Consider the following 27,510-nt stretch of genomic DNA (forward strand, 5'->3'; position numbering starts at 1 on the left):
GGAATTGAATAGGCTTCTTCTCATTTGCCGCGCAGGGAATCGCTAGTGCAGTTTAGTAAAAGAGGCCTTAAGTGTGTACTTGGGGTCAGTGGCATAGCCAAGGGTGGGCCCAGGCCCATCCACTTTGGGCTCAGGCACACACAGTAGCAGCACACCTATGATGTGTCTGGCAGGGATCCCCAAGCCCCACCATCTGAAAACTCCCAACAACTGTCCCTCCTGCATACTTTGTAAAAAGCAGATCTTTGCCTGCAGTGAGTAGTGACTCTATGCATACTGCTCACACCAGCCCCACAGCGTTCCCTCTGATGTATTTCCGCCTATGCGGAAACAGGAATTTGCATCAGAGGGAAGGCTGTGGGGCCAACATGAGCAGGTGTATTAGTTACTGCTCACTGCTGGTGAAAATCTATTTAAAAGGTATCCTGGGGGGGGGGGGGGAGGGGATGTTTGAGAGATCATATGGCATACAGACGAGAGAGGGAGAGACCAAATCACTTTTGGGACAAGGCAGAGTTCTTCTGCCCACCCATCTTGGGCCCAGGCCCACCCAAAATTGGGTGTCTGGCTACGCTCCTGCCTGGGGTAATGGAGTGTTAAGTAATTTGTCCAAGAAATCAAGGAGCAGCAGTGGGATTTGAACCCTGGATTCCCTGGTTGGCAGCCTATTCTAAATGTATTTGGTAACCCAACAATAAACTGAAGGCTGGCAGATCTGAAACCTAGTGGCCATTTGGTAACCTACTAGGCAAATCAGTTTATGGTTGCTGGTAACTACAAGATTTCTGTTAAAGTGCTGCTGAACACTACTGTTCACATGACCAACAGGAAGACACTGGACAGAGGAGCTAGAACTGACTGCTAACCAAGTGTTAAAGTACTTGCATATGTTACCAGAGTACTGCAAATACTAGTCTGTTTAATAAGTTGTATTATTTATTTTCAGGTACGTTATTTAGATTTTTTTTGGCACATAATTCCCTGGAGTGGTGTTCAGTGTGCATCTTACCATCCGTAAGAGATAATAGGAGGTGGCAGCTGGTGGCTTTGCATCAGAAGCACTTTAAAGGGGTCCTTCCCTGCTGTGTTCAAAAATGCCCTACTGTACCTTTACTGTTCATGTAGGTGTTACCTCCACTACCATAAGGATTTTAACTTCACTTATCATACCCCATTCCACCTCATCTTATTCCCAGCCATCTGAGTCTCCCCAAACAGTTGAGCCACTGACTGCCTATGATGGATTGGAGGCCAAAAGTGGAGGTCAGCATGAGGAGCAAGAAAGTGGGGAAACGGTTGTGCAAAATCGTCAGGGAGAAAAGAGGATTTGGAAGGGATATTTTAAGGGCACTTCTATAACAGTTACAGGTGCCTTTTTGCCATCTTAATCCAGGCAACCAGTTATAAAATGGCCGATGAATGACATTAAGGGGGTACTTAATGTCATTCATCGGCCATCTCATTGAATATTGACATGGTTAATTCTGTAAAGTTTCTCTTCTTCATTCCATTTCTCTTCTTTGTTTGTATAAAAGATGATATACTCCCCAAGACTAACTCACTTTTGCTTTCTGTTTTGTTTTGTTTTTTTATAGTTTGATAATGACTATCTTGAATTCAAGAACCAAATCGAAGGATTATACCAGTCCCTGCAAGCATTTGTGGATTCCTGGTTTGCGAAACCTTTAACTGTGAGTAAAGAACGGGAATGTAGCAAAATAAAATTTCCCTCTTTTCTCCTTTCCCATTCATGTATCAGATGGCTTGAGTGCCTCTTAGAACCAGATTTTTAAGGAGGCAAAAACATTGTTGGCTCTAAATAAAACATGCTCATTATGGTATTTTTAAATGAAATTCCCAATGACTGTTCTGTAGAATCCACTTTGAATATTTCTGTTCTAGTAAGTCTAAATCTGCTTTATTCCAGCCTAAACATAGACTAAGTTACTGTAAGTACCCAGGAAAAGTTTTATTTAAAAAGTGAAATAATAGCGAATATACGTATGCTGGAGATTAAGGATGATGGGTGAATATCTAGAACAGGGATTCTCAACCCAGTTCTCGGTACACACAGGCTTTCAGAATATTCACAATGAATATGCAAGAGATTAATTTGCATACAATGGAGGTAGCACATGCAAATTTATCTCATGCATATTCATTGTGGGTATCCTGAAATCCCGACTGTCTAGGTGTGTCCTGAGGACTGGGTTGAGAACCCCTGGTCTAGAAGAGGGCTCTCTGAAAGAACCTCTTTGCTAGCCCAACAAAGAACCATTTTCCCAGAAGCATCTACTCACAGTCTGTTTTCCAGCATCTGTAACAAAGCTCATACAGTGCGTATATGACTCAACATCAACTAAGTTTAATTAGCATTCAATGTGTTATGTAGAAACCTAGGAAATGACTGCAGGTAAACATCATATGGCTTATCCAGTGTACCCATTCATATCAACTATGAATCTTTAAAATACCTTCTTCTTCCTTAGAAATCCTCTGTGCTTGTCCCGTGCTTTCTTGATTTCAGATACAGACCTTATCTCCACTGCCTCCTCTGGGAGGCCAGTGCACACATTCACTACCTTTTCTGTAAAGAAATGTTTCCTTTGAGTCCTGATTCTATCCCCTTTTACCATCAACCTATATCCTCTTGTTCCAGAGCTTTCTTTCAATTGAAAGAGGATCACCTCCTGCCCTGGCGGTATTTAAATGTCTCTATCATTGCTCTTCTCCTGCCTTTCTTCCAAAGTGTACATACTGAGATCTTTAAGACTGGTGCCATATGCTTGCGATGAAAAACATTTACCATTTTACTAGCTGCTTTCCGGACCGATTCCATCCTGTTTATATGTTTATGTTTAATACCAGTTTTGCTATAGTATATCAGAGTGGTTTACAGTCACATAATCATAAAAATAGAAGAAAACAGCAGGAAAGAGGAGAACAAATTGCACAGAGTACTCAAAATGAGATTGCAAAGGAGCTTGTACAGAGACACTGTCACTGTTGTTTTATTACTGGCTGTTCCTCTCACTGTGCACTCAGACATCATTCTGACTTTTTGCCATTGCCTACTGCTAACAGAGAATAATGGAGAAATGTCATTTCCTCACCTTATATTTTCTCACATTTCCATATTCACTAGTAAAGGATGAATTGGTTAGGTATTCAATGGATGTTTCCAAGGGCTATAGCTAAGACGTGATAATGCATACTAGTTAACATACAGAACATATGACTTTGCAAAAGAGCACTTCAAATGAAAAATAGTGCAAAACATCTGGAAATGCAAAAAAGTTTAGTTTTGATTTTTTTTTTTTTTGCAAAGTCACTACATGTGAAGGTTTATGTAAATTTGACCCACTTTTTCAAGGCTTTCAGTCATTTCTTCACACCTTAGAGACCTCTCAAAGTGAATCCCTAACTACATGCTCATGAAATGAAAGTAAAGAAATTGCACAATGTGACAGCCACCAGTGAACCTTCTCAGAAATACCCCTCACTCACACTATGGAACCCACTTCTAGAACAGCTACGCCTGACTCAAGACTACTTCTGCTTCAGGAAGCAGATGAAAGCCTGGTTGTTCTCCCAAGCCTTTATCGCCTGTGGTGACTGACTGTCCATTCACTCTGCATCTGAACTAACTTGCCGTGTAACTAAGACCAGTTCCATATACTGTATTCACTGTAATACAATTTGCCTTCAATTTAGCCACTCATTTATTTATCCCAGTGTTTGTCCTACCCATTTAGTCTGTTCTATATGTCTCAACTTCATGTGTCTCCAAAGTTAGTCATTGCACAAGATATAGGGTCTCAAAGTCATTGGACTGGAAGCACTCCTCTGATATTCTTGTCTTCTTTCTATCTATGTACTGGGGTCCTGAGCTAGGCACCTCAGATCCTTGCTTCTCTCAGTTAGTTTTGCAATAATGTTGCAAAAACTCCCTAAGCAGTCCGGTACTCTAAATAGGCAGCACCAGTGGATAATGCTTTGGAAAGTAATTAAAAAATCACCAAACTCATTTAATCTCAAAAATACATATGACAGGAGAAAAAAAAAAAGAGAACCAAGAAAGAATGGAGACCCAAAATCCAAGAGAGCCTAGAGAATCAAGGAGTAGTTGGTGATTGACGGTGTCAAAAGCAGATGATAGGTCACAGAGACTAAGGAATGAGTAAAGGTACTTGACTTTGGTCATAAACAGAAAACTGGAGACAATAGCAAGGACTGATTTTGTGAAATGCTGAGGGCAAAGACCAGATTGGAGTGAACAGAGAATTAGCTGAGAAAAAAATCAAGACAGCAGAGGCAAAAGTCATTTAGGGGTCCTTTTACTAAGGTGCGCTGAAAAATGGCCTACATAGGTGCGGGTTTTGGGCACATGCAGATCAATTTTTCAGCACTCCTTTTTAAAATTTTTGCCGAAAATGGATATACGGGAAAATAAAAATTAGCAAACGTCCATTTTGGGTCTGAGACCTTACTGCCAGCCATTGACTTAGCGGTAAGGTCTCTCGCGTTAACCGTACAGTAATCGCCTACGCATGTCAAGTCAGAGTTACCGTCCAATTTTCACTGTGCACCAGAAAATAAAATATATTTTCTTGCACATGTAGCGGACGCGTGTAAAAAATGAAATTACCACGTGTTGGGCATGTGTAGGTGCCTACGCGGCTTAGTAAAAGGGCCCCTTAGATGCTAAAGGGAGGAGGGAGTGGGACTGTAGTTAGACTGGGTAGTGTCCAGTGAAAGGTATTTGAAGAGCAGTTTTATTAGAGCATATTTGAAGGCAACAGAAATAATTGTGGTGGAGAGTGATAGGCTGTGGATGTGACAAATAGAGGGGATGGCTGCAGCAGAAATACTGCTGAGAAGCTGGGTGGGAACAGTGTCAAAGAAATAAATTTGTACCTGAAGCAGTGGAGGGTGAAATGATTTGCCCTGAATATAGACAAGTACAATACTGTGGGCCTGATATTCAGCCAGTAGTGGGCAGCGCTTTTTCTCTCTGCCACCATGGTTAAAACCAGATATTCAGTGCCAGGCTGTTTCCGGCAACCAGCATTAAATATCCGGGTTTTTTAAAACCGCTAAAAAGTTAACTGGTTAAGCCAATATTCAGCACTAACCAGTTAACTTTTTAGCAGTTAAAGATAGGCCTACTATTTATACGGCCTATTTTAACCACTGAACATAGCCAGTTAAGCACTGAATATCCGTGCCTAAGTGACCAAGTCATGCGATATAGCCGGTTAGTGGTGAGCTGCTAATTGTGGATATTTGGTAGGAGATAACCAGATATCTCCCGCTGAATATCCACAGTTAGGCGCCGATATGCTATTTAACAAATCAGCGACTGTTTCTGTACAATTAAATAACTTTGAACATCAGAGGGTGTATGTTAAAAATATTTTTCAGCAGCAGGACTTCTACCTACATCTTTCTTGTAGATACCATGCTGTGTACTGTATATAACTGAAGTTACATTTTTTGTAATGTGCTTTTTTATCTGTTTCTTCTTCTTCTTATTATTATTATTTTAATCCAGACGGAGCAAATGTTGGGACTTCTAATGAAGTTTGAACGTGTTGGTAAGGACCATCTTGATTTCACTGAAAAGTGCCTCATGGTCCTACAGAGATACAGTCGAGACTTAGATTTGGTTCGAAAACTTTATCAGAAACAGAAGGAGAACCCTCCTGCTCCCCGGAATGCACCACCTGTAAGAATGAAATTAAAGCTTGCTAGAATTTTTTTTATTTTTTTAAAAATAATGTAATGGGGCCAATATTCAGATGTTTTTTGACCAGCTCACTTTAACCACTTATGCAGTAGGATTAATCAGATTTATTGGCAGTTGAATATAATCAGTTAAAGTTGTCCAAGTAACTTTAGGCCAACTATTTGTATGACATGACTTACCCAGTTAACTTTAACTGAACAATATTGAACATCATTACCATATGAGTAAACTAAAATTATATGCTGAGAGCACCTCTGACTTTGTCCTAGTACTGCTCTAAAGCCATTTTTTGGCATTTGGCGGTATCTGAAGTCTCTGTAAATAAATAACTGAATTATTGTTGTCCAGATAAGGTTATGTTAGGTTATTTTATTCTTGATATACCAACAAGAAAAGAACAGAAGAAATCGCTTCCATGGGTGTCCAAGCAAAGAAAAGGGACAGTGGAGGTTACCAACAGGAAATAGAATCAAAGCCAAGATGCCAAAAGATCTTTATTCTTGACCTTAAAATGACTTGACACGAATCGTGTTTTGGCCAATACAGGCCTGTATCAGGAGTCTAAAATCTGAAAATTAAAATTAACATTGAACTTAAGAAGTACGACCTTAAAAAACATCTATGAATGTATATATTTAAAATATATATATAATATATATAATAGACATCTAAAACACAAAAAAATATCTACTCATTATTAATAGTCTGCTCTATGCAGATTATTATGCTTACATGTTATGTTTGTATTGTTGGCATGATGGTTCATTTTGTTTATTTTCCATCATGGTATGCATTATTTGTATGGCTAGTGAATTTCACTGGTGTTTTTTTTAATGCTTATGTATTTAGATTTTGCTTGTACCTTTTGCAGTAATAGCTCAAGGTAAGTTACATTCAGGTATTCTAGATATTTCTGTGTCCCAGAAGGGCTCACAATCTAAGTTTGTACCTGAGGCAATGGAGGATTAAGTGACTTGCCCAAGATCACAAGGAGCAATAGTGGGATTTGAACTGGCCACCTCTGGCTTGCAAGAGCAGTGTTCTAACCACTAGGCCACTCCTCCACTCCATTGTAATATTATCTATCTAAGTGCTTCAAAACAAGCACTTAAGAAACTTCAAACTATTCAATATGTTGTGTTACGTCTGATATGGCGAGTAATCTGGGATATGTATCCGGATGTTATGACATTTCAGATATATACGTCTCTATCTTGCTTTTACTTGCATATGACGTTTATGCCATGGTATTCAGCATGTTTCAACACAGCAGCTATACATTGACTCTTAGGTGCACACCATAGGCTTTTATGCATTGTCTATCCTGTCCTTTTCAATGATCTATTTGGCAATGATAAGTGTGCACCTCTTAGGTATCATGTTATTTATTTAAAGAAACATTATTTTATGTAGATTTTACAATTATCTATTTTTCAATGTTTTATTTGATTTGAGTATGTATCGATTAGTCATTTTGTTATTTATTTACAGAAATATTATTTATTGGGGGATACTTATTTATTCATTCATCATTTTATGGATTAATTTATAGTTGTTATTTATAGATTTTTATACATTTAATTCTTTTCTGATGGTTTTTATTAAGATATTTTTGTAACTTGTAAGCATAATAATCTGTATAGAGCAGTATATTGATAATGAGTAGATCAAATTTTATGATTTGTATTTTAGACTTCTTTTTATATATTGTGATAAATATAGGACATGCCTCAACCGGACCTAGCCACTAGAGGGAGCTCTTATGTTGGAAGACTGCTGTAATGACCTGAAGGGAGCTACTAGAGGGCGCTCAGGAGTAGAAGAAGCCTGCTTAGATGGGTAGTGACCCCTAGAGGGCATTCTAATGGTGGAGGCCCTTGTGTTGCTTTGTGGAGGCCACTAGGGGGAGCCCTGCCTCAGTGATAGCTTTGACACAGCTGGGCAGTGGGAGGGGCGGAGGTTACCCTTGTGCTAAATAAAAAGAGGAGGACTCGTGGCAGAAGATAGGAATAGTTTCCTTCAGAAGGCAAGCCCATTGGAGAAGGCTCTGTACCTTTTCCAGAATATAGGAGGTGCCCAGGAAGGGTGGGGTTGGTAAGAAGCAGCCCTTTACAAATGCCTTTTCCAAGGAAGAGAGCAGAAGCACAAGGAGAAGGGGCCCTCCAAGAAGAATGAAGGATGCCAAATAATTGATGACTGGTCACCAAAGGAAAGGATCCATAAAGACGGGCTGGAAGCCCCGGGGCCTGGATCACAAAGGAGGATCCCTAAAGACAGACAAATTACTTACCTGCAGTCCAGAATAATGGGAAGGAAAAGGAACTTTGATTTGACCACAGTGTGGCGGGAACACTGTGAGTCTTGAAGTAAGACTCTGATGTTAACAGTCGGGAGTGGAGGACAGGATTGTAAAGTTGAAGTCCTGACCAAGGGGTGGTGGCCGTTTTTATCTGAGACCCTCATCTCCCAGTGGAGGGCTCAGTTGAAGAGAGTGTAATGACTTGTTTGTTGAAAGAAGAGTAACACCTACAGAGTGGTTAGCAGAAGTTAATTGGAGTGGATTTGCATTTACGATGGTTAAGTTGCATATCCTGGGAAGCCAGATAACTGACCCACACATTCCCTAGTGGAGGGTTGAGTTCAAGAGTGCTTGCTACAGAGTTTGGTGCAAGAAGAATACCCCCTTCAGATTAATTAAGGTATAGTCTGTGAGAGAAGATTTGCCTTCTGAATGGTTAGTTTGTATATCCTGTGAAGCCTGTTTGTTAAGTGGTATTCCCCAGATAGATTGCCAGGTGGCACAAGGAGGGTAACAGAGCTGTGACATGTTACCAGGGAAAACTTCAGAGGGGGACCTTGGACGAAATAACAGATGTCTTATGATTATTCACCCTGAGTTAAAGGGGAGCCCTTGCAGATTGACTTTGAAAGGGAAATAAAGCACTTGAAAGAGAATTTTCCTATGGATTATTTTCTTCTGGAAGAGTTCAGGTTCCCTAGTGCCTTCTGTTGAGAAGGAAGGAATGCTACATGGTTACTGTCTGTTAAAGGTGAGGGGAGGAGCCTATTGGAGTTTCCATCACTTTCTGTTGAAATGGGTGAATGTCACCTTGGCTTTGACTCTACTTCCTGTTCTTGGTCATCTCCACTGTTCTCATTCTTGATATACCACCATTACTGCATTACAGGAATTTTTAAAATACTCCTGAAGACATGTTTTTGAACATCAGCCTCAGCATATAAGTAAGGACACCCCATTGAACCCCCTGTTTGGAGATGGATTCTAGGACTGTATTAACAAGGTTTTATTTTTTTTATGGGTCCAACAGCATGGTGTAGTGGGGAGGGAGGACAACAACTCCTCTCTAAGGTCTTACTGCACTACCTGCTCAGGGTTCTATTCTACATTACTTTTCTGGCAACTTGTCCACTCTTTCCCTTTTCTCCACTTCTGTGCAAATTGGTGGGTTTCACTAAACATAAACCCACAGCACACAGCGAGGTGTTATGAACTCCAACTTTACTGGAACCTCTGTGAACATAAACGTTACAGCATCCTCCAAGAAGACACTGTTTCTTCACAGAGCCCGAAACATAGAATGGGAAAAACCCCAGGGGTTTCAGCAAACTGCAGTAAGCCAGCCTTTGTTGACAGGCTCAAACACAGTCCCCGGCTGTGGGGTTGCCACTCCCCAAACACAGTCTTTCAGTTCTGTTCTACTGGTCAGGTCTGGCTCCATCAATTAACAACAAGGGTTTACCTCAGCCCAATCACAGCATTAGATGTATTGCATACGCTGGGCTTCTCCTCTCTCTCTTTCCTGGGGCCTTTCTAACCTCTGCCCAGCCTCCCTAACCTCTGCCTGGTTCATCCCTTTAAACTTCCCAGTCTCAAGTCTGCCCCGCCCTGCTCACTTCCTCCCACGGTGGGACCTGTGCCCTTAAGGTGGCCCTGGCTAGTTATAAAAAGATCTTTCTTAAGGTGGCCCCGACTATTGAAGGGAGTTTCCTTAAGGGACAGGGGCAATGTAGATCCCGTCACACAGTCCCATGCCACTGGGCTCCCCACTGAACTTGGCAACAGGAATTTGTCTCTGGGAAAATCCTCCTTTCTTCCATTTCTTTTCTTCTGGAATGCCTTTGGTCCAGGCACACTTCAAATCTCCTTGCCTTTCTGGAGTCTTCTCTGGGTTTATCCTGATTCTTTGTCCCTTCCTTCTCCTTTTTCTTTTGCCTTCAGATCTGGGAGGTGCCTTATAAGCTTGAACTGCTTGCTGCTGCCTGTCAGAGAAGAGACCAGAAAAATATACTTCCTCTCCAAAACTGGGACCTTCAATAAACTAAGGATTCTGATCTAGCTCTTCCCTTGGGCACATCCCATCTGGATACCTAGCTAGAAATCTCAAGGGGATTATCCCTTCATGCTTCTTAAAAGGCACTTCCACCTCTGAAAGGCATAAAAAAGAACAATATGTATGTTGGAATGATCTATGTGTACGTTTGTATCTAATTTATGCTAATATGTAATTTACGTTAACTAGATTTTGTAATCTTCTTGACCTTTTTAGATAACCGGAAAGATTATGTGGGCTCGTCAGCTCTTCAGGAAAATTAATCAGCCAATGAAATTCCTCAAAGCCAGACCTGAGGTTTTAAAGGTTTGGATGTATTTGATTTTTCGTGTGTGTGTGCAATAACAGTAAATCATGAGAACAATATCTATTATAACACAATGTTCTAGTAAGCAAATAATAGTTGTTAAGTTTTGTATCTTGACTTTCAGGAGGATGTGGTATTAAAATATATCTGCTATGTTAGAATTTCCATGCTATATATACACTGGGGGCATATATAGAAGGGTCATTTTAGAACTGTGTGCATAGGTAAAAACTTTTCTGTGAGGTGTTACCAAATTTTCAAAATGAAAGTACATGTGTTCTGCTTTGAAAAATTGTACCACTTACCCTGCACTGGGTTAAATTATATGCCTACACTTGAATTTTCAAAAATATATACATAAGTATAAACTGTTCCACAACCCTCCCTTGGGAGCATTTCCTCAAACAGCATATAAAGCTATGCATATACAAGCTGCATCATGTGCAAATTTACCTGTATATCTAGGGTCCTCTTACCAAGCCATGCTAAAAAGTGGCTGGCACTGTTGTAAGGATATGGGTTTTCCGCATGCTGCGACCACTTTCAGCGTGGTGGTAAAATGGCTGCCTTGCCATATTTTTTTGTAATGGCTATGTGCTAATTTCCAATGACTAGAAAAGTAGGGAAACTACTTTTCTAGTCATTGTGCATTGTGTCTAGTGCATTGTGCATTTGTACCAAGGGAAATTACCTCCAAGTGCGTTTGTAGTTACTAATCTAGTATGTGCTAATTTCCCCATTAGCATGTTGCCATTACCTCTGGAAGCCCTTTCCGCCACCTATTAGGAGGCAGGAAATACTCCTGCACTAATCGGGTAGCACACTGTGTGCCCACACTATGGCACAAGCACGCCTACTCTCCGCCCATGGGCACGCCTCCTGCTCCAGAAAATAAAAACTTTTTTCAGCACGGGATTAGCATGCGCTAAGTGGAACACTACCGCAGGACGCCTCAGCGCATCCCACAGTATTGCTATTTTAGCATGTGGTAGACCCGTGTTAGGCCTACCATGCCTTAATAAAAGGGCCCTCAGGTGAACAATTTTGCAGGTCTTTTCTGCAGGTGAAGAACTGCTGTATCCCTCATTGTGCAGTACAATTAGGACCGTGCTCACAGACAAAGATCTGATACTGGAGCCTGCTTTCATTGTGCTGGTCATGCTGGTTTTGCAATGTATCTAGACAAGTGTCTAGAACATTTATGGTTGCTTGTTTGTTTATATTGGACTCTGATTTTGATTTATGATTAAGACAAAGATTTTATTTTGTTGACATCTCACAACTTGCGCACATTTTTCCTTGATGTGTCCCCTTGTTATCTTGCTGTTCTAGAGTGTGGAAATGAAAAATGTTATTCGGAATTACAACAAGATGGCGGCTGTTCTTATGGAATTTGAACTTCTGTATCACAGAGGATGGTGTAAATGTGCAGACCTGGCTAAGAATGGGTTGCATTCCTCATTACTGGTGAGGCATCCTGAAACCAAGGTAAAAGTACTAGACGGAAACAATTGGTCAATGACAGTTGAACATGATAATGGTTGGGAAAATATACTAAGTCAGATATGGGAGTAATAGGGTGAAAATGAAGAGAGAAATCAGCATGGCAGTACTTGCTGAAAAACAGTGTGTGCTTATGCTCTGCCTTGGTGCCAGTCAACCTTTGCTACCTAGCTAATAATTTTCAAATTCCAAATTCATATATTCTCACCTTTTCAGGCATGTTTTACAAATAATAGTACAAGGGAATATTGTGGATGATTTGTATGTCTGTCTGTCTCTGTCTCTTTGGCCATATTTTACTTTGTGTATATGGAGTATAAAAAGAAAAAAGAATTCAGGCCAGCAAAGCACAGTGGCAGTGTCAGAACCTCCCCTAGGTGGGAGCATAAAAGGAGCTGCCAGGCCCAAGGAAGGGTGGAACAGTGCAGTTGTGGTGAGGGAACTAGACATGAAGCAGGTACTAGGCACACTGCACAGTAGGGTAGAATACTCTAGTAGGCAGTAAGATTAGCAGTAAACACAGGACACACTCAATGTTGTACCAGCAAGAGTGTGTCTGCCTGGCTGTCCTTATATATGATCCAATGAAAAGAACAGAAATCGGAACCTCTACGTGTAGTCCAATAAGCACAAAGGAGCAGGGGTTTACCAAAGACTTCCAGATTACAGTTGTGGATCTGTACAGTAAATATTTATTTAACAAAACACCTCACAGAACAAGACCTGATATGGGACCATGTTTCGGCGGGAAAGCTGTCTGTTTCATGGGTCACGTGGGACACAATAAGGTATGAAAAGACAAGGTGCTATACATGTAATAATTGGACTTTGCAACAGGTCCTCAACAAAAAAATGTGGATAAACTGTAATTTGGTATTTTCCCATCAAATACCTTCTTTTGGTGAAGACTTGTTATCACACCTTTTTCTCCTTATATATGATTACTAATCAGACATACTTCTTGCTGGTCCAATGGGCTCCTGTGGAGGAAGAGAGGGGGGCAGTCATTTCCTTTTACCACTGGAGCCACAGGATACACAAGGCTGCAAGGACTAGTGGAAAGATACCTAATGGCTGTTTTTGATCTGCTGGTCATATTTTGCTTACCCCTGCTCTACTAGGGTTAATAGATGGTCTCCAGGTCATGGAGGGCAGGCTGAACCAGTCCTGGCTTTACTTTCATTGAATACAATTCCAATTGTGTTTATTTCTTTAGGATACCATGGATGCTCAGCTTCACCCACCACTTCAGTATACTTGAACTTTACTTGAGAGACAGTAGATAACAATGGACTTGCTTCTTATGTGATGTGAGCCTGAGAAAGGCTGAAAGCTTCTAGCCAAAAGTTTCTTTATCTCCAGACCTCTAACTACCTTCTTTTGGACATTTTTTCTATGTTGTTTTAATTTACAGATTGCCAGGCCCTATTATGATTAAAGAACAAAGCTTTTTTATTTGTACACAGATTTGTTTATGAAAAGAGTGGTCCTGTTTGGTGTGCAGAGAGGGCAAGACAAATTGTGAAATGGGAATGAGTTAGGAATGTTGTCCCTTTTTTGTATATACATGCAAACCTTCTTAATCTCTTTCAAAGACCCTCTGTTAATCCCTAAATATATAACTCTCTTCCATGCTGTATTTATCACAATTTCTTATTTCTTTTTCTTATACATTACCCCTACCCCCCACCCCCTCACCACTGACTAGTTTTAAGTGGATGTAAACGAGACCGTGTGGTGACTGAAGCATGGTAATTTTTTTTTTTAATTCTTGGCCTTAGTCTGAGCTGCCTTCATGGTGTGAAGTTGCTCAGGAGCATGGTTATTAACGTGGGCTACCATTAAGATGTGTTATTTTACTACTAACTCATGCTATTTTAACACAGGTCCCATTTTATGCAATGACATCTAGTTATCAGGACCCCATAGGTGGCATTTTCATATCTCACATAGAATATAATAATTTTTATTCACTAAACTTCTGGTCACATATTTTTGTAACTCGTAAATTTAAGCACATTGAGCAGTGAGTGTTTAATTACATCAGAGGAACATGAAATGTTCTGCATTAGTGAGATAAGTAATTCAATATATACTGTAGCTTTTCCTCAAGCGTTCATAAACTAATCTGAGAACTACTTCCACATTATGGGGGACACATTCAGGGGTCCTTTTACTAAGCTGTGCTGAAAAATGGCCTGTGCTGTTGTAGATGCGGGTATTGGATGTGCGCAGGTCCATTTTTCAGCGTGCCTGCAAAAAAGCTTTTTTTTTAGGCTGAAAATGGATATGTGGCAAAATAAAAAGTGGCACGCATCCATTTTGGGCCTGAGACCTTACTGCCACCCATTGACTTAGCAGTAAGGTCTCACACGTTAACCAGGTGGTAATTGTCAGCACATGTACACTGTCGATTACCGCCCGGACAGCGCCACGCAGTAGAAAATAAAAAATATTTTCTGCCTCACGTATCGGATGCGTGTAAAAAATGGAACTACTGCCCAGGGTTCACGGTAGGCAGGCGGTAGTTCCAAATTGATGTTTGTAGGCACCTAAGCGCCTTAGTAAAAGGGCCCGTCAGTTAGCTATGATAAAACAAGAGACAGCCCTATGTGCTTAGAAAGATTTAAGAAACTAGATATACTCAATGGACTTGATTTTATAAGAGGATACCTTATAGGAGGATACCTACCATTAGGCCACCTGTGGCAGGGGCTTCATGTGGCACTTGTGAGGTAGCATCGCCTCCCCGCCCCACCCTTCCCTTCCCAACCCCCTTCCCCAAAAGTACCTTTTTCTTTTCTTTGATTGTTTTTCAAAAGAAGGCGGTGGCAACAATTACCATAGGCTGTCCTGCCACTGGTCCCAGTCCCTTCTCTCTACTGCGGGCAGCCCACCTCCGAGGAAACAAGAAATTACATCAGAGAGGCGGGCTACATGCAATAGAGAGAAGGAGCTGGGACCAGTGGCAGGGCAGCCTATGGGAGTCACTGCCACCACCTTCTTTTGAAAAACAAGAAAAGAAAAGGTAATTTTGGGAAGGGGGGTTGAGGAAGGAAGGGCGGGGGTTGGCGTTTGAGGAACCAGGGCAGCAGCTTGTTTCTTGCCTCAGGCGGCAGATTGTCTTGGGCCACCCCTGGATACCTATGTGAGAAGTCCAAGAAGGTACCTTTGTTATTGATCTATCGATCCGTTTTTGAAAGCAACATAGGCATCTATGTATCTCTGTAAACTGGGTTCCCATATCCAGCTTTATTAGGACACAAATTCTGACATCCTGCTCCAAAGAAGATGTAAATTTGTGATTGTACTCTGTTTGTACATACATATTTTATAAAATGTGTATGTAAATTGTGACTCCACTTTCTAAGGGGCCTTTTTACTAAGCTGTGGTATGAAGATATGAGTTTAATAGCATTACAAAAAATCGGTTACAAGAAATGGACCAATGATGAAACGGGGGAGAAATTCATTATGAAATAAGAAGTTGTGACCATTGAGTTTCTCTGCTGAGGTCCAGAAAAGCAACACAGACAAGTCTCATCTTGTCAAATTTAAAGTCTATGTTTTATAAAGGCCTCATAGGCAACAATGACACTCATTTTTGAAGCAGATGGGTGTCTCAAAATGGTCAAAAAAAGTCCATCTGCCAAAAATGTCCAAATTGCAATTTTTGAAAGGCGGAATTTGAACATTTTACAGTGCAGTTCATCCAAATAGCAAGAGGGTGGTACTTGAGCTAGCCCAAAATTAGGACATTTTTCAGCAATAATGGAATGGAAAGAAACATCCAAGGCAAAAAAGAAGGACTTTTAAAAATACAAAAAGGTGCCCTGACTGAGCAGCTGATCACTGGAGGGATGAAGGCATTGACCCCTCCTTAATCTCCCAGTGGTTGCTGACTCCTCCCATTCCCCTAAGAAGTGAACATGACAGTGGATACCAGGCTGTATAACAGCTTCAGGTATTAGGTCCATTCCTAATAGAGCAGCAAGCATGTGTAAGGAGTAGCCTAGTGGTCAGTGCAGTGGATTTTGAACAACAGGACCCAGCTGTAACTCCCACTTTTAACTCTTATTTCTGTACAAATATGAGAGCCCTCCTAGAGCATAGAAATACCTACTGTACCTGAATTTAGACTCACTGAAGTTGTGCTCGGTTGCTGGTGCAGCCTATACTGAGCTCTCCGTGAACTCTCACAAAATTTATATTGATTTTTTTGCTTTGTATCACATTTGTGATTTTCGGTGTAGTCCTCTGTAGACATCATTGGAGCCGACTCTGTGGGTGCTGTGGGTGCTTGAGCACCCCCAATATTGAGAAAATTCCTTGTTTGTGTCCAGGGAGGGGTTATTTTCATTGGGCTTAGCACCCCAATAATTTTGAAAAGTTGGCTCCTATGGTAGACATTACCCCAAAACTTTTTAAGTATTTGGGATTGACTTCTTTTTTCTCCAGTTAATTAGCTTTGTCTCTCCCTTGGGATTTTTTCGAGTTGGTATAGATTTACCTGAATTTATAAGGCACCTGCAAGTGAGAAAGCTGTTGTAGTGGTGGACCGTTAGGTACAGTAGTTTTTTTTTCTGTTCCTAGAGGACTCACAACATATAAAGGAATTGAAGTGGGATTTGTACCTGAGTCCCATTATTTTAAGTCCACTCACAGACCAATAGGCTGCCCCTTTGGTCTGCAGGAACGTCTGTCTGGCCATTTTTATACAAATGATACCAGACAAATGTTTTTGTGCCTGCTTTTTTGGTGTTCATATTTTGGACATTTCATTTTGGAAAATTGCTGTTTATTTTCAAACAGGAAATCCCAACGTTGTTCCTGTTCTAAAATGGCTGTGAAGTAGATGAGGGTTTTTTTTTTGACGTTATGAGCAGGACATCCCAATTCAGAGTTGGATGTTCTTTTGAAATTGCCCGTTTACGTGTCTTTATAAAATAGGTTTTTAGATTCAGTCCTAGTAGTTCACAAGTTCCAACACACATATTTATATCTGCTGCAAAGAAAGTGTACATTTGTGAGTGTACTGTACATATGTATATGTGCGTTTTACAAATTACATATACGTACCACAACTCCATCTCTGCTCTTCCCAAACTCTAGAAATGCCTATGGTCAGATTTTGTACAAGTAGGCACATACTTTCTGCACTTTTTATAGGTGTATGTTATTACATAGCTTTATAAAAGCACTTTTCTGTATATAAATTAGGCTTTACACATGGATAAAGTTTTATAAAATTTCCCCCAAAGTGTCAAGGAAGACTAGAAGTTGGTTGGTATCTCTTCTATAAATAATGTGCTTCTCATTTATGTATTGCAGTGCAGTCTGCCAGCATCATTGTATGAAAATAACATGTTCTCCAATAGTAAATGTCTGGATTCAGGACTCATTGACATGTACAAGTGTGTAGCTATGCAGAGTGCTTATGAAAGAACTATGGTTTATGTGTGGCAAAGAGGTCACTGTGGCTTTCCATTCTTTTTTCCATTCGCATCTAGGAAATATTTGTGAATTTGGACCCCATGGTGCTTGAAGTACTTTATGAAACAAAATACTTGCATAAAATGGGATTTGATGTTCCAGAAGACGTGCTCAGCATGTGTGCAAATGAAGTGCAAATCAAAAAACAACAAATCAAGTTAGTAGACTTTCTTTTAAATTCTTCCATGTTTTCTTGACCTACTTTACTTTACTTCATGGACAGGGCTTTATGTACTCTGGACTTTTTCCATAAGTGCAAAATAAGAGAAAGTGTTTGGTAGGTAGTTGCCTGGTTGATCGGCATTCCTAGTAGAAAGAAGCAGTGAAGCGGCAAGCTGGGCATTCAGGGTTCATCAGTTTTTCTCAGAGATATGTGATGTGTGTCTTTCCTGAATCCTGCTGTGAATAAATATTTTAAATTGACAGTCTTTCCCTGTCCTCAGCATGGATGCTAAAATGTCTTCTGGACTTTATCAGCATTGTATAGAGAAATCTTTAGCTTATTGTATTTTACAAAATACCACATCTAATCTAATCTACCCTAATCTTTGATATTTCTAATCTTCTTAATTCCCAGAAGGTTCTGAAGTGGAGTACATTAAGATAGCCAATACAATCAATTGGGAGTATACATAAAGTTGGAGAAAATATACAAATATACAATAATTTGTACACAACATTGGGATTCTTCCTCAGTGGTGGTGTATAGATGTTTTATTGAAAACAAACAAGCTAATATTCAAAACCAAATACATGTTCAACAGTAGCAGGCAAAGGCACTATTGACTTATCTGTTGATTTTCAAAAGTTATATGGATGATATAGGGCTATTTAAATCACTGTCAGCACAATGCTATTTGTACAATTGTGGGTTGGGCAAGGGCAGCCTTAAAATGTATCTATATAATGGCAATAGTTAGCCACTATTATTTATATTTATTTATTTAAAACCTTTTATTTTGCTTGATCTATAGTTTTCAGCGGATTACAAAATTAAATACAAAATATATAAAAAACCAATTTTAACATTATCAAGAAAAATAAAACAGACTAACTTAAAAAATCAAAGTCCCAAATCAGAGATTAATCATCATTCATTGCCCCAACTGTAGGCTTGCATAAACAGCAAAGTATTGTATTCTCTTTTAAACTCTTTAAAATCTGTAATATTTCTAATTTGAAATGACAACTTATTACAATAAACTGGACCAGCAATATAAACAAATCTTACTTCTGTACTCATCAGAACGTATTACATGATAAGATAGAATATCAAGTAATTTCTGAGATGCTGATCTTAATGACCAATTTGGCTGGTATATATATAAGTACATAAGTACGTAAGTATTGCCATACTGGGAAAGACCAAAGGTCCATCAAGCCCAGCATCCTGTTTCCAACAGTGGCCAATCCAGGTCACAAATACCTGGCAAGATCCCAAAAAAGTACAAAACATTTTATACTGCTTATCCCAGAAATAGTGGATTTTCCCCAAGTCCATTTAATAACGGTCTATGGACTTTTCCTTTAGGAAGCTGTCCAAACTTTTTTAAAACTCCGCTAAGCTAACCGCCTTTACCACATTCTCTGACAACGAATTCCAGAGTTTAATTACACATTGAGTGAAGAAAACATTTCTCAGATTCGTTTTAAATTTACTACATTGTAGCTTCATCGCATGCCCCCTAGTCCTAGTATTTTTGGAAAGCATGAACAGATGCTTCACATCTACCCGTTCAACTCCACTCATTATTTTATAGACCTCTATCATATCTCCCCTCAGCTGCCTTTTCTCCAAGCGGAAGCATCCTAGCCGCTTTAGCCTTTCCTCATAGGGAAGTTGTCCCATCCCCTTTATCATTTTCGTCGCCCTTCTCTGCACCTTTTCTAATTCCACTACATCTTTTTTTAGATACGGCGACCAGAATTGAACACAATATTCGAGGTGCGGTCGCACCATGGAGCGATACAAAGGCATTATAACATCCTCATTTTTGTTTTCCGTTCCTTTCCTAATAATATCTAACATTCTATTTGCTTTCTTAGCCGCAGCAGCACACTGAGCAGAAGATTTCAACGTATCATCAACAACGACACCTAGATCCCTTTCTTGGTCCGTGACTCCTAATGTGGAGCCTTGCATGACGTAACTATAATTCGGGTTCCCAGTCTAGTAAGGTCCTCTTGTAATTTTTCATAATCCTCCCGCGATTTAATGACTTTGAATAACTTTGTGTCATCAGCAAATTTAATTACCTCACTAGTTACTCCCATCTCTAGGTCATTTATAAATATGTTAAAAAGCAGCGGTCCCAGCACAGACCCCTGGGGAACCCCACTAACTACCTTCATTGCCAGTATCTCTGAAATCTGTTGTGTATCTTAAAAATCAAACAGGCAATTTTTGATTGTATGCTGTACTCAATAGGCAACCAGTGCAAATTTTTAAATACTGGTGTAATATACTCAGATCTACTGGTTCCATTTAGAACCCTGGCCACTGAGTTCTGTGCTGTTTGCAAAGCCTTAATTTGAGTTCTCTGAATCCCCAGTAACAAAACATTTGCATAATCAAAACATGGAGTAATTAAACTCTGTACAGACATTCTAAAATGTTGTTGTTTCAGTAAATTATTCAATCTTCCTACTAATCTCAATTTAAAATACACATCCCTAATAATAATAACACATAAACTTTAATTGTCAGACCATCATCTAGCATTACCCCTAGATCTCTTAATTTTCAGACAATAGGAATCAATTCACTATCATATTGAAATACTGTAGGAATATCTGGTGAATCATAAGTTGTCAGTAATAAAATTAATTTAAAACCCACTATTATTTATATTATTATAAAATTTGTATTCTACTCAATCCCAAGATCCTTGGCAGATCACAAAAGTAATAATAATAATAAAACTTTATTTATAGCCTATATATCTGAACAATCTAAGCGGGGAACATAAAATACATGCATAATAAAATCCAAATTAACAAAAATAATTAATTACAAAAACAAAAATAGTAATAACTAATACAAACTTACACAGGGCTTGTGAAAATAAAAACGTACCATCAATCTCTATTAAAATGAAACTATCATTTGTTTGCTGATCCATATGCACAACTAAACATGTGGGTCTTTAAATCCTTCTTAAACTGAGTAATTTCTTGCACACAATGAAGTTCCATGGGCAATACATTCCACAACTTGGGGCCTTTAACATAGAATATAGAAGACCTATATTCTTCTAGGTAAATTTGCTTAAAAGAGGAAATCCCAAGCAATTGTTGTTGCAAGGATCTGAGAGAGCATGATGGTTGGTAGTCGTAGAGTGGCATTGAGTGTTAGGGAAAGATAACCATTTAATATTTTAAAAATTAACAGCAAGACTTTAAACTCAATTCGGAATTTTATAGGCAACCAATGAAGGAATTTTAAGATAGGAGTCACATACATACATACATACATCCAGATAAGTTTTCTGTTTAGGCCGGCATAGTCCAAAACGTTGTTACCTATACAGATAAATGCCACTCAGCAGAGCCGTTTGCAGATTTTCAGCAGCACTATCTGTCAAGCCCAGCTAGGCTGAGTTATCGGGTCCCATAAACTTGCACAGGCTGATGATGATGCTATCTGCATTTTATTTTATTTCATGTTATTTTTGCAACCGTAGTTGTGACCCTAAATGAGGATTTTCTGATCCTCAGAAATGCCAAGGGTGGACTTCAGGTGGTGCTTCTGGGATTTAGATTTAGAAAAATGTATTTATTTGCAAATGAAACAAGTGCAGAAAGTATGCAGAGCCTGGCTCGTGATATTCTTTCCTTCCCCTCTGTGTGTTTTGTGTATGCATAGCATGTGTTGTATCGGGGGGGGGGGGGGGGGGGATAGCTGGGGCAATTTTTAGGGTTGGGGAGTTAGTGAGATGGTGGATCAGTTGTGAAGGGCGCTTGGTTTTATGGACAGAGCTTATGGGGTGTTGGAGCCATTGCAGTGGGTAGATTTTGGGGTGGTGCAATTTGTGAGATGGTGGAACAGTTGTGTGGGGGCATATTTTGGGGGTTTGAGGCAATATGATGGGTGGTGGGGCAATAGCAGATGGTATTTTTGTGTATAGAGCAATGAGCAGGGTGGTAAGCAGTGGTGTGCTGGAGCAGGCTCTCAGAGGCTCTCGAGAGCCGTTTGTTAAGTTTTTAAGAATTTTGGGAGCCGGGTCTCCATGGCTACTTTAACAAATGGATCCCAAAATGTGGGCTTGGGCCCCTCCTGAATTCTCTTTTACTTTGCTGGCGAGAGAGAGCCCCCTGTTAACAATTTACCAGCACACCCCTGGTGGTAAGGCTGTTGTGGTGACTTGCTTTTGGAGAGTGGGCGGTTTGCAGGGTAATGTGACATTAGTGGAGGCAGTTTGTAGTTTAGTGGCAAAGTTGCAAGGAGATGGTGCAATTGTGGGGAGGTAATTGGGGGTGGGGCTTCTTGCAGGGTGGTGGGGCAGTTGTTATTCATAGGAATGGCAGCAGTTATGGAGTGGTGGGATAACTATCTGGGTAGTTTTGGGGGGTGGGGTCAGTTTTTGCAGGGGGTGTGTTTTAAAGTGGGGTAGTTTGAGGGTTTAGAAGAGGCAGCTTGAAAGGAGGAATTCCTTTATTACCATGATTCACTGTATATAGGTTTCTATGCTACAGAATCTGGAACTTCTCCCATAGAAATGCATTGGGCCATTTTTGAGAGGGCTTATTTTTCTGGAACCCCCCCCCCCCCCCCACTCAGATTTGCCTATTCTCAAACTCATTGTGTCTTTTTAGTGGGGGGGTATTCCCACCTGAGAAAGTTTCATCTCATTTCTCTTAATTTTTGAAGAGTTATTTTATCCCCAAACAGACAAACAAATATGCTCTGCCCCTTCTGCTGGCTTGTTTTTGAGACATGAAAATTATCATGTTTAAGAGACATCTTTATCTCTCCTTTTATTGTACTTTGAATGCCCCATGTGCTATGTGACTGAAATTAGTAGGTTCTCTGGTTTGCTCAATGTAGACTATTCTGTCTTCTGTTTAAGGACTTCACCGCCCCTGAAAAAGGCATTCTGCCGAAACATGTCAGGCTTCATCTAATGGCTTTTTGGTAACACATTTTAGCAAATGTCTGCAAATTCAGTCTAGGTGCCCACATTTATGTATGCATTAATTGTGTAAATGTCTAGAATATTTGCACTTAAGCCTATATGTGTGCACATACCCATGTAAATGATAGCAGGGTGCCTAGATGCTATTCTGCAAATACCTGCAAAGAGGCAGAGCATGGGTGGGACATAGGCAGCTCTGCCACTTACCTGCGTAATTTACAGAACACATGTCCCTACCGCATTTAGGCCCCTACACTTACTCCAGCTCTATGGCTCATGTAACTGCAGGTCCCTGAATATTAGACATACTGATAATGGGTTACCCTTGTATACTATCATGGAAACTGGGCACTCAGGTTCCATTATAGAATAGGATCCTAGGGCCTGATATTCAGCCAGTGGCAGGCAGTGTGTTTGCTGTCCGCTGCCAACATTAAACCTGAATATTCAGTGCCAAGCCATATCCGGCGACTATTTTACTCAGGGACAATGATCAATGCACAGTCCTAAAAGATTCATAATAAACACAATGGGACTGATATTCAGACTGCAGGAGTTAGCTGGGCTGACTCTTGCGATCAATGCTAAGCCCGGATATTCCATGCTGGACCATATCTGGTGACTGGCACTAAACATCCAGTTTATTTTTGCTGTCTGTTAAAATGTTTTATTACGTATTGTGTTGACATTGTAAGTAGTGTACTATGAGGCATATTTTCAAAGCACTTAGCCTCCCAAAGTTCCATAGAAACCTATGGAACTTAGCCTCCCAAAGTGCTTTGAAAATATGCCTCTATGCCATATTTAAATATTTTTACTGCTGTAATTGTCTATTGCTTATGTTTGATTTATTCTTGAGTGCATTCCTTCAAAAAGGCTGTAAAAAATCCTAATAAATAAATAAATAATATTTTTTGGGCCAGTTTCAACTTAACTAGCCAAGTCAATAGCGCTGAATATCGGGCGCAATAAGTGGGGAAAAACCAAGATTTAACAAAATGCTCTATGAACCCACTTTTTCCTCCTTTTAAATTTTTTAAATTATTTTTTTCAAATGTTACAATCTATAGGATTGTGCTTTGACTTATTAATTTACAACAAAGGGGGAAGAAAAACAGAAAAACATTATGTAAATAATTGTAGGGGCCCACAGTCTTTTAAAGCCTTGCCTTTACTTTATCCTCTAGCTTGCCTATTAGGTGCTGTAAGAAATTCAGCTGTATGATATATTTTATTCAACTAATCTATGAGAAAGTATCTGATATTTATTTTGCAGGCTTCAGGATATGTTGCGTGACTATCAGACATTTGAGAGTAGCATCCCTGCCATGTTGAAACCACTGATGAAACCATTTATTGCACAAATTGAAGAAGCCCTCACACCAGGATTAACACAGCTGTCATGGACTTCTTTAAATATTGAGAAATGTAAGTCCCTTTCATTATCTGTCTAAAGGGAAACAGAAAGAATATGAAAAACTGGTTCCGAAACCTTGTGTTTTTGCATACTTCATTTGCAGCAGTTGATGATGCATTGATGAAAAACTATGTTTCAGATAGTGAAAGAGATCCTGTTCATTACTTCTGCTCTCAGAACTCTGACATGAAAATCAATGAAGTCTGTTGATCTTGGAACGCCCTGGCTTGGCGTTTGTTGATGACTGAATCTTTATGGTGCCTGAGCTCTAAAGGGTTTCCCATCATTGTCAGCCTTCAAATCACTGGAATAAAAACATTCTGAGGCATTCAGAGTCTCTGTATTGATTAGCTGGTAGCACTCAATTGAACCACAAAGTTAACTCCTTTTGACCCGTTAGTGCCCAATGTTCCCATATGGGCACTTATTATGGGAACATTGGGCACTAATGTGTTAAACACCAAGATTGCTCACTATGGGGTCTTTTTACCAAGCTACTCTAAAAAGTGGTCAGTTCTGGTGTCAGTGAGTGAGTTTTCTGCATACGGCAGCCACTTTTAGTGTGGTGGTGAAATGGCTGCAGTGCCATATTTTTTGTAATGGTCACACGCTAATTTCCCCATCTACTTTAGCGCTAATCGGGTAGTGTGTGGTATTGTGCCCGCGCTACCTGATTAGCGCAGGTATACCTACTCTTTGCCCATGGGCACACCTTCTGTGCTAGAAAATAAAAAATATTTTTCAGTTTGGGATTAGTGCGCACTGAGCAGGAAAACCACTGCGGGATGCCTCACTGCAGGCCACGGTAATGCACTTTTACCACGTGGTGGACCTGCGTTAGGCCTACTGTGCATTAGTAAAAAGACTGCACTAAGAAATAGGCTTAGCTTATTCTTACATAGGACTTTCCCACATGCTAAGCCCATTTTTAGCACAGCCATCAAAAAGTGCTTTTTTCCATTTCTTGAATATATGGTTGTGTGCTAATGATAGCATTCATGCATGGCCATTTAAAAGAATGACTGCAGGAGCACTTAGCACCTCCTATTTAGGATGCACTAAGGGCTCTTGTGTTATGGATGTGCTAACCTATTAGGGTATTAGGGTGGCAGTAGTGTCAGCGTGCTAGCTAGTTAGCTCATCCACACCCACTCTCCACCACTAACACGTGTCCTCCACCCCCCAAAAAATTTTTATCACAACAATACATTTTTATTGAAAAAGAATTTTTGTTGTTAACATTGCTCTCCAAAAGTAACATCCAGTGATGAAAAAGCCATCAAATACATATAAGGAATAACCTTCTTATTTATTTATTTATTTATTTATTTTATTGCATTTGTATCCCACATTATCCCACCTCTTTGCAGGCTCAATGTGGCTTACAATTCATCATGGATAAATAGAAATAGAAGAGAATATACATTTGGTTTTACAGAGGGTTTTGGATTACATGGTGGTGAAATACATGATAGTGTTAAAGCAAAAGACATTATAAGACATTTCTGGATATTTTAAAGATTATACAATTACACGTGTTGATCTTTGTGATATATCTTGTCGAAGAGATACATAACAGATACCCTCAACCCCCCCTCCCCCCCCCCCCCCCCCCAGCCCTGTTCTTAACTCTTAGGAAGTCTCAACTAAATGTTCAAAGTGGATCCATAGATCTGATATAGGCTCATAGTGTCCAAGTTTATGGTCTATGAGTTAGTTCATATCACCAATAAGAGAAAGCTTTAAAGTCCAGTCAAATGCTGTAGGACCATTAGTCTGTTTCCAGCAAGCTACAATGATACTTTTAGCAGCTGCTAAACCCCTATGTTTAAGGTGCCATTGCCACTTTAGACCATGCTGATTTCCCACACCCAATAGACACCACTTTGGATCACAAGGAAAAATACACCCCACAAATGTAGAAATCCTACCTGTGACTCCCTCCCAAAAAACCTGAATCTTCTCATAGGACGACCATATATGAAAAAAGGTGCCCCCACTCACCCCACAAAGCCAGCAATTATCTGGAACTGTGGGAAACATTTGTGTGAAGCTTATCTGGAGTGTAATACCAAAGTGTTAATACTTTATAGGTATTTTCCTTTGGAAGTACACACAATAAAGCTTTTTTCACTTCTAGGCATATTGCCTTCCACTTACTCACAGTAAACTCAGTATCTGAATCCCACTTCCAGTGGTGCATGTAAGTATGTTTGCAGAAACATGTGCCCCTAATGAAGGTGTTTTGCTGTATCACTTTCAACTCTGGATAATCTGCAACATAATCAATAATAAAAGGCGCTGTTGAAGAAAACAAGCACTGCCGATAACAGATCCTGTGAACAGAAAGACACTTCATAGTGGAGCTGTAACAAACGCTGCTCAAGCGGATTATCCAGAGTTGGGAGTGATAGTTACGTTTTAGACCCCTGAGGCAGGCCAGGTATGGCCAAAACACAATTTGTGTCGGGTCTTGCTGTTGAACCGTTTTTTGAAGGTTTAATAAAACTTGGTTGGACATAATTTGTGCAAGACCTTCTTTGTCTCCTCTACTGTTTTGTGTTTGGCTTGCATAGGCGTGTCCAACATTTCCATGCGTAACTTACAGAATACTGTAAATTACGTGCTTAAATGCTGCATTTAGATGCATGCATTTACACCAGCTATTGACATGGCATAAGCTGATGTGCCTAAATGTAAGTGCATTTTTTCTGTTTTATGCTAGCATTTTATAAAAACACTTGCATGCGTATTTTTATAGAATAGCGCTTGCAACATGCATAAATGCTACAAACCTTTAATTTCCAGTTTAAAGCGCACCTTTTTGTAGCTACCTTTCCTTAGACCTGTGATGACTCTTCCCTTGAGGAGAGCTCTGAATACAACTGCTGCCCCCTCCACTACTGACAGTTTTCATGCCTCTTTCCTATTGTAGTTCCTTATATCACTTCTCCTCCCCTCTACGTCCCCTTTCTCGCTCGCTGGTACCCCGCTCTTACTGTCCTTCCTTATCCTATTTTTAGTTTTGTACACTGCATAAATGGTTTCCAATTTGCAATATAGCAAGTTTTGAATAAACTAAACTAACTAAAAACCAAAACTTAATTTCTAGTGCCAACTTATCGGATTGCCTCCAATATAAATATAACAAGATTGCAGCAAATTAAAATTATTTAAAAACTTACCTTACATTACAACATTCATATCACCCCACATCTCACCCCTTTCACCCATTTAAAGTGCCCCACAAACTCAACATCTCTTACTATCCATTAAAATAACATTGATATTACCTCATTCTTTATCCTTTCCATCCATCCAAAGCACCCCACCAACTCAGCACCCCTCTTAACATACAACAGAAATTATGAAATAACTGTAATAACAGTAACAGCATAGTCCTTGTAGCCATTAAATATGCTCTGGCAGTCCAACCATCCCACCAACCCAGTAGAACCCCTATCTACCTTATCACAGGCAATGGATCACCCCAAAAAGCCACATTTTAAGCCTTTTCCTGAACTTCAGAAATTAATTTTCTTGTCTCGGTGCCT

The 27,510-nt window shown here is 39.9% G+C and overlaps 1 protein-coding gene across 1 annotated transcript in view; it reads left to right on the forward strand.

Annotated features, from left to right (window-relative positions):
* Positions 1–27,510, forward strand: part of LOC115471141 (dynein heavy chain 5, axonemal-like) — a 766,968-nt gene that overhangs the window by 57,525 nt on the left and 681,933 nt on the right. The window contains 6 exon segments of the mRNA XM_030204834.1: positions 1,596–1,691; positions 5,555–5,728; positions 10,318–10,407; positions 11,741–11,896; positions 17,422–17,561; positions 23,816–23,967. Coding sequence (XP_030060694.1) covers positions 1,596–1,691; positions 5,555–5,728; positions 10,318–10,407; positions 11,741–11,896; positions 17,422–17,561; positions 23,816–23,967 — 808 coding nt within the window.

The sequence above is a fragment of the Microcaecilia unicolor genome, chromosome 1 (assembly GCF_901765095.1).
Source record: "Microcaecilia unicolor chromosome 1, aMicUni1.1, whole genome shotgun sequence".
In the NCBI taxonomy this organism is placed as follows: domain Eukaryota; kingdom Metazoa; phylum Chordata; class Amphibia; order Gymnophiona; family Siphonopidae; genus Microcaecilia; species Microcaecilia unicolor.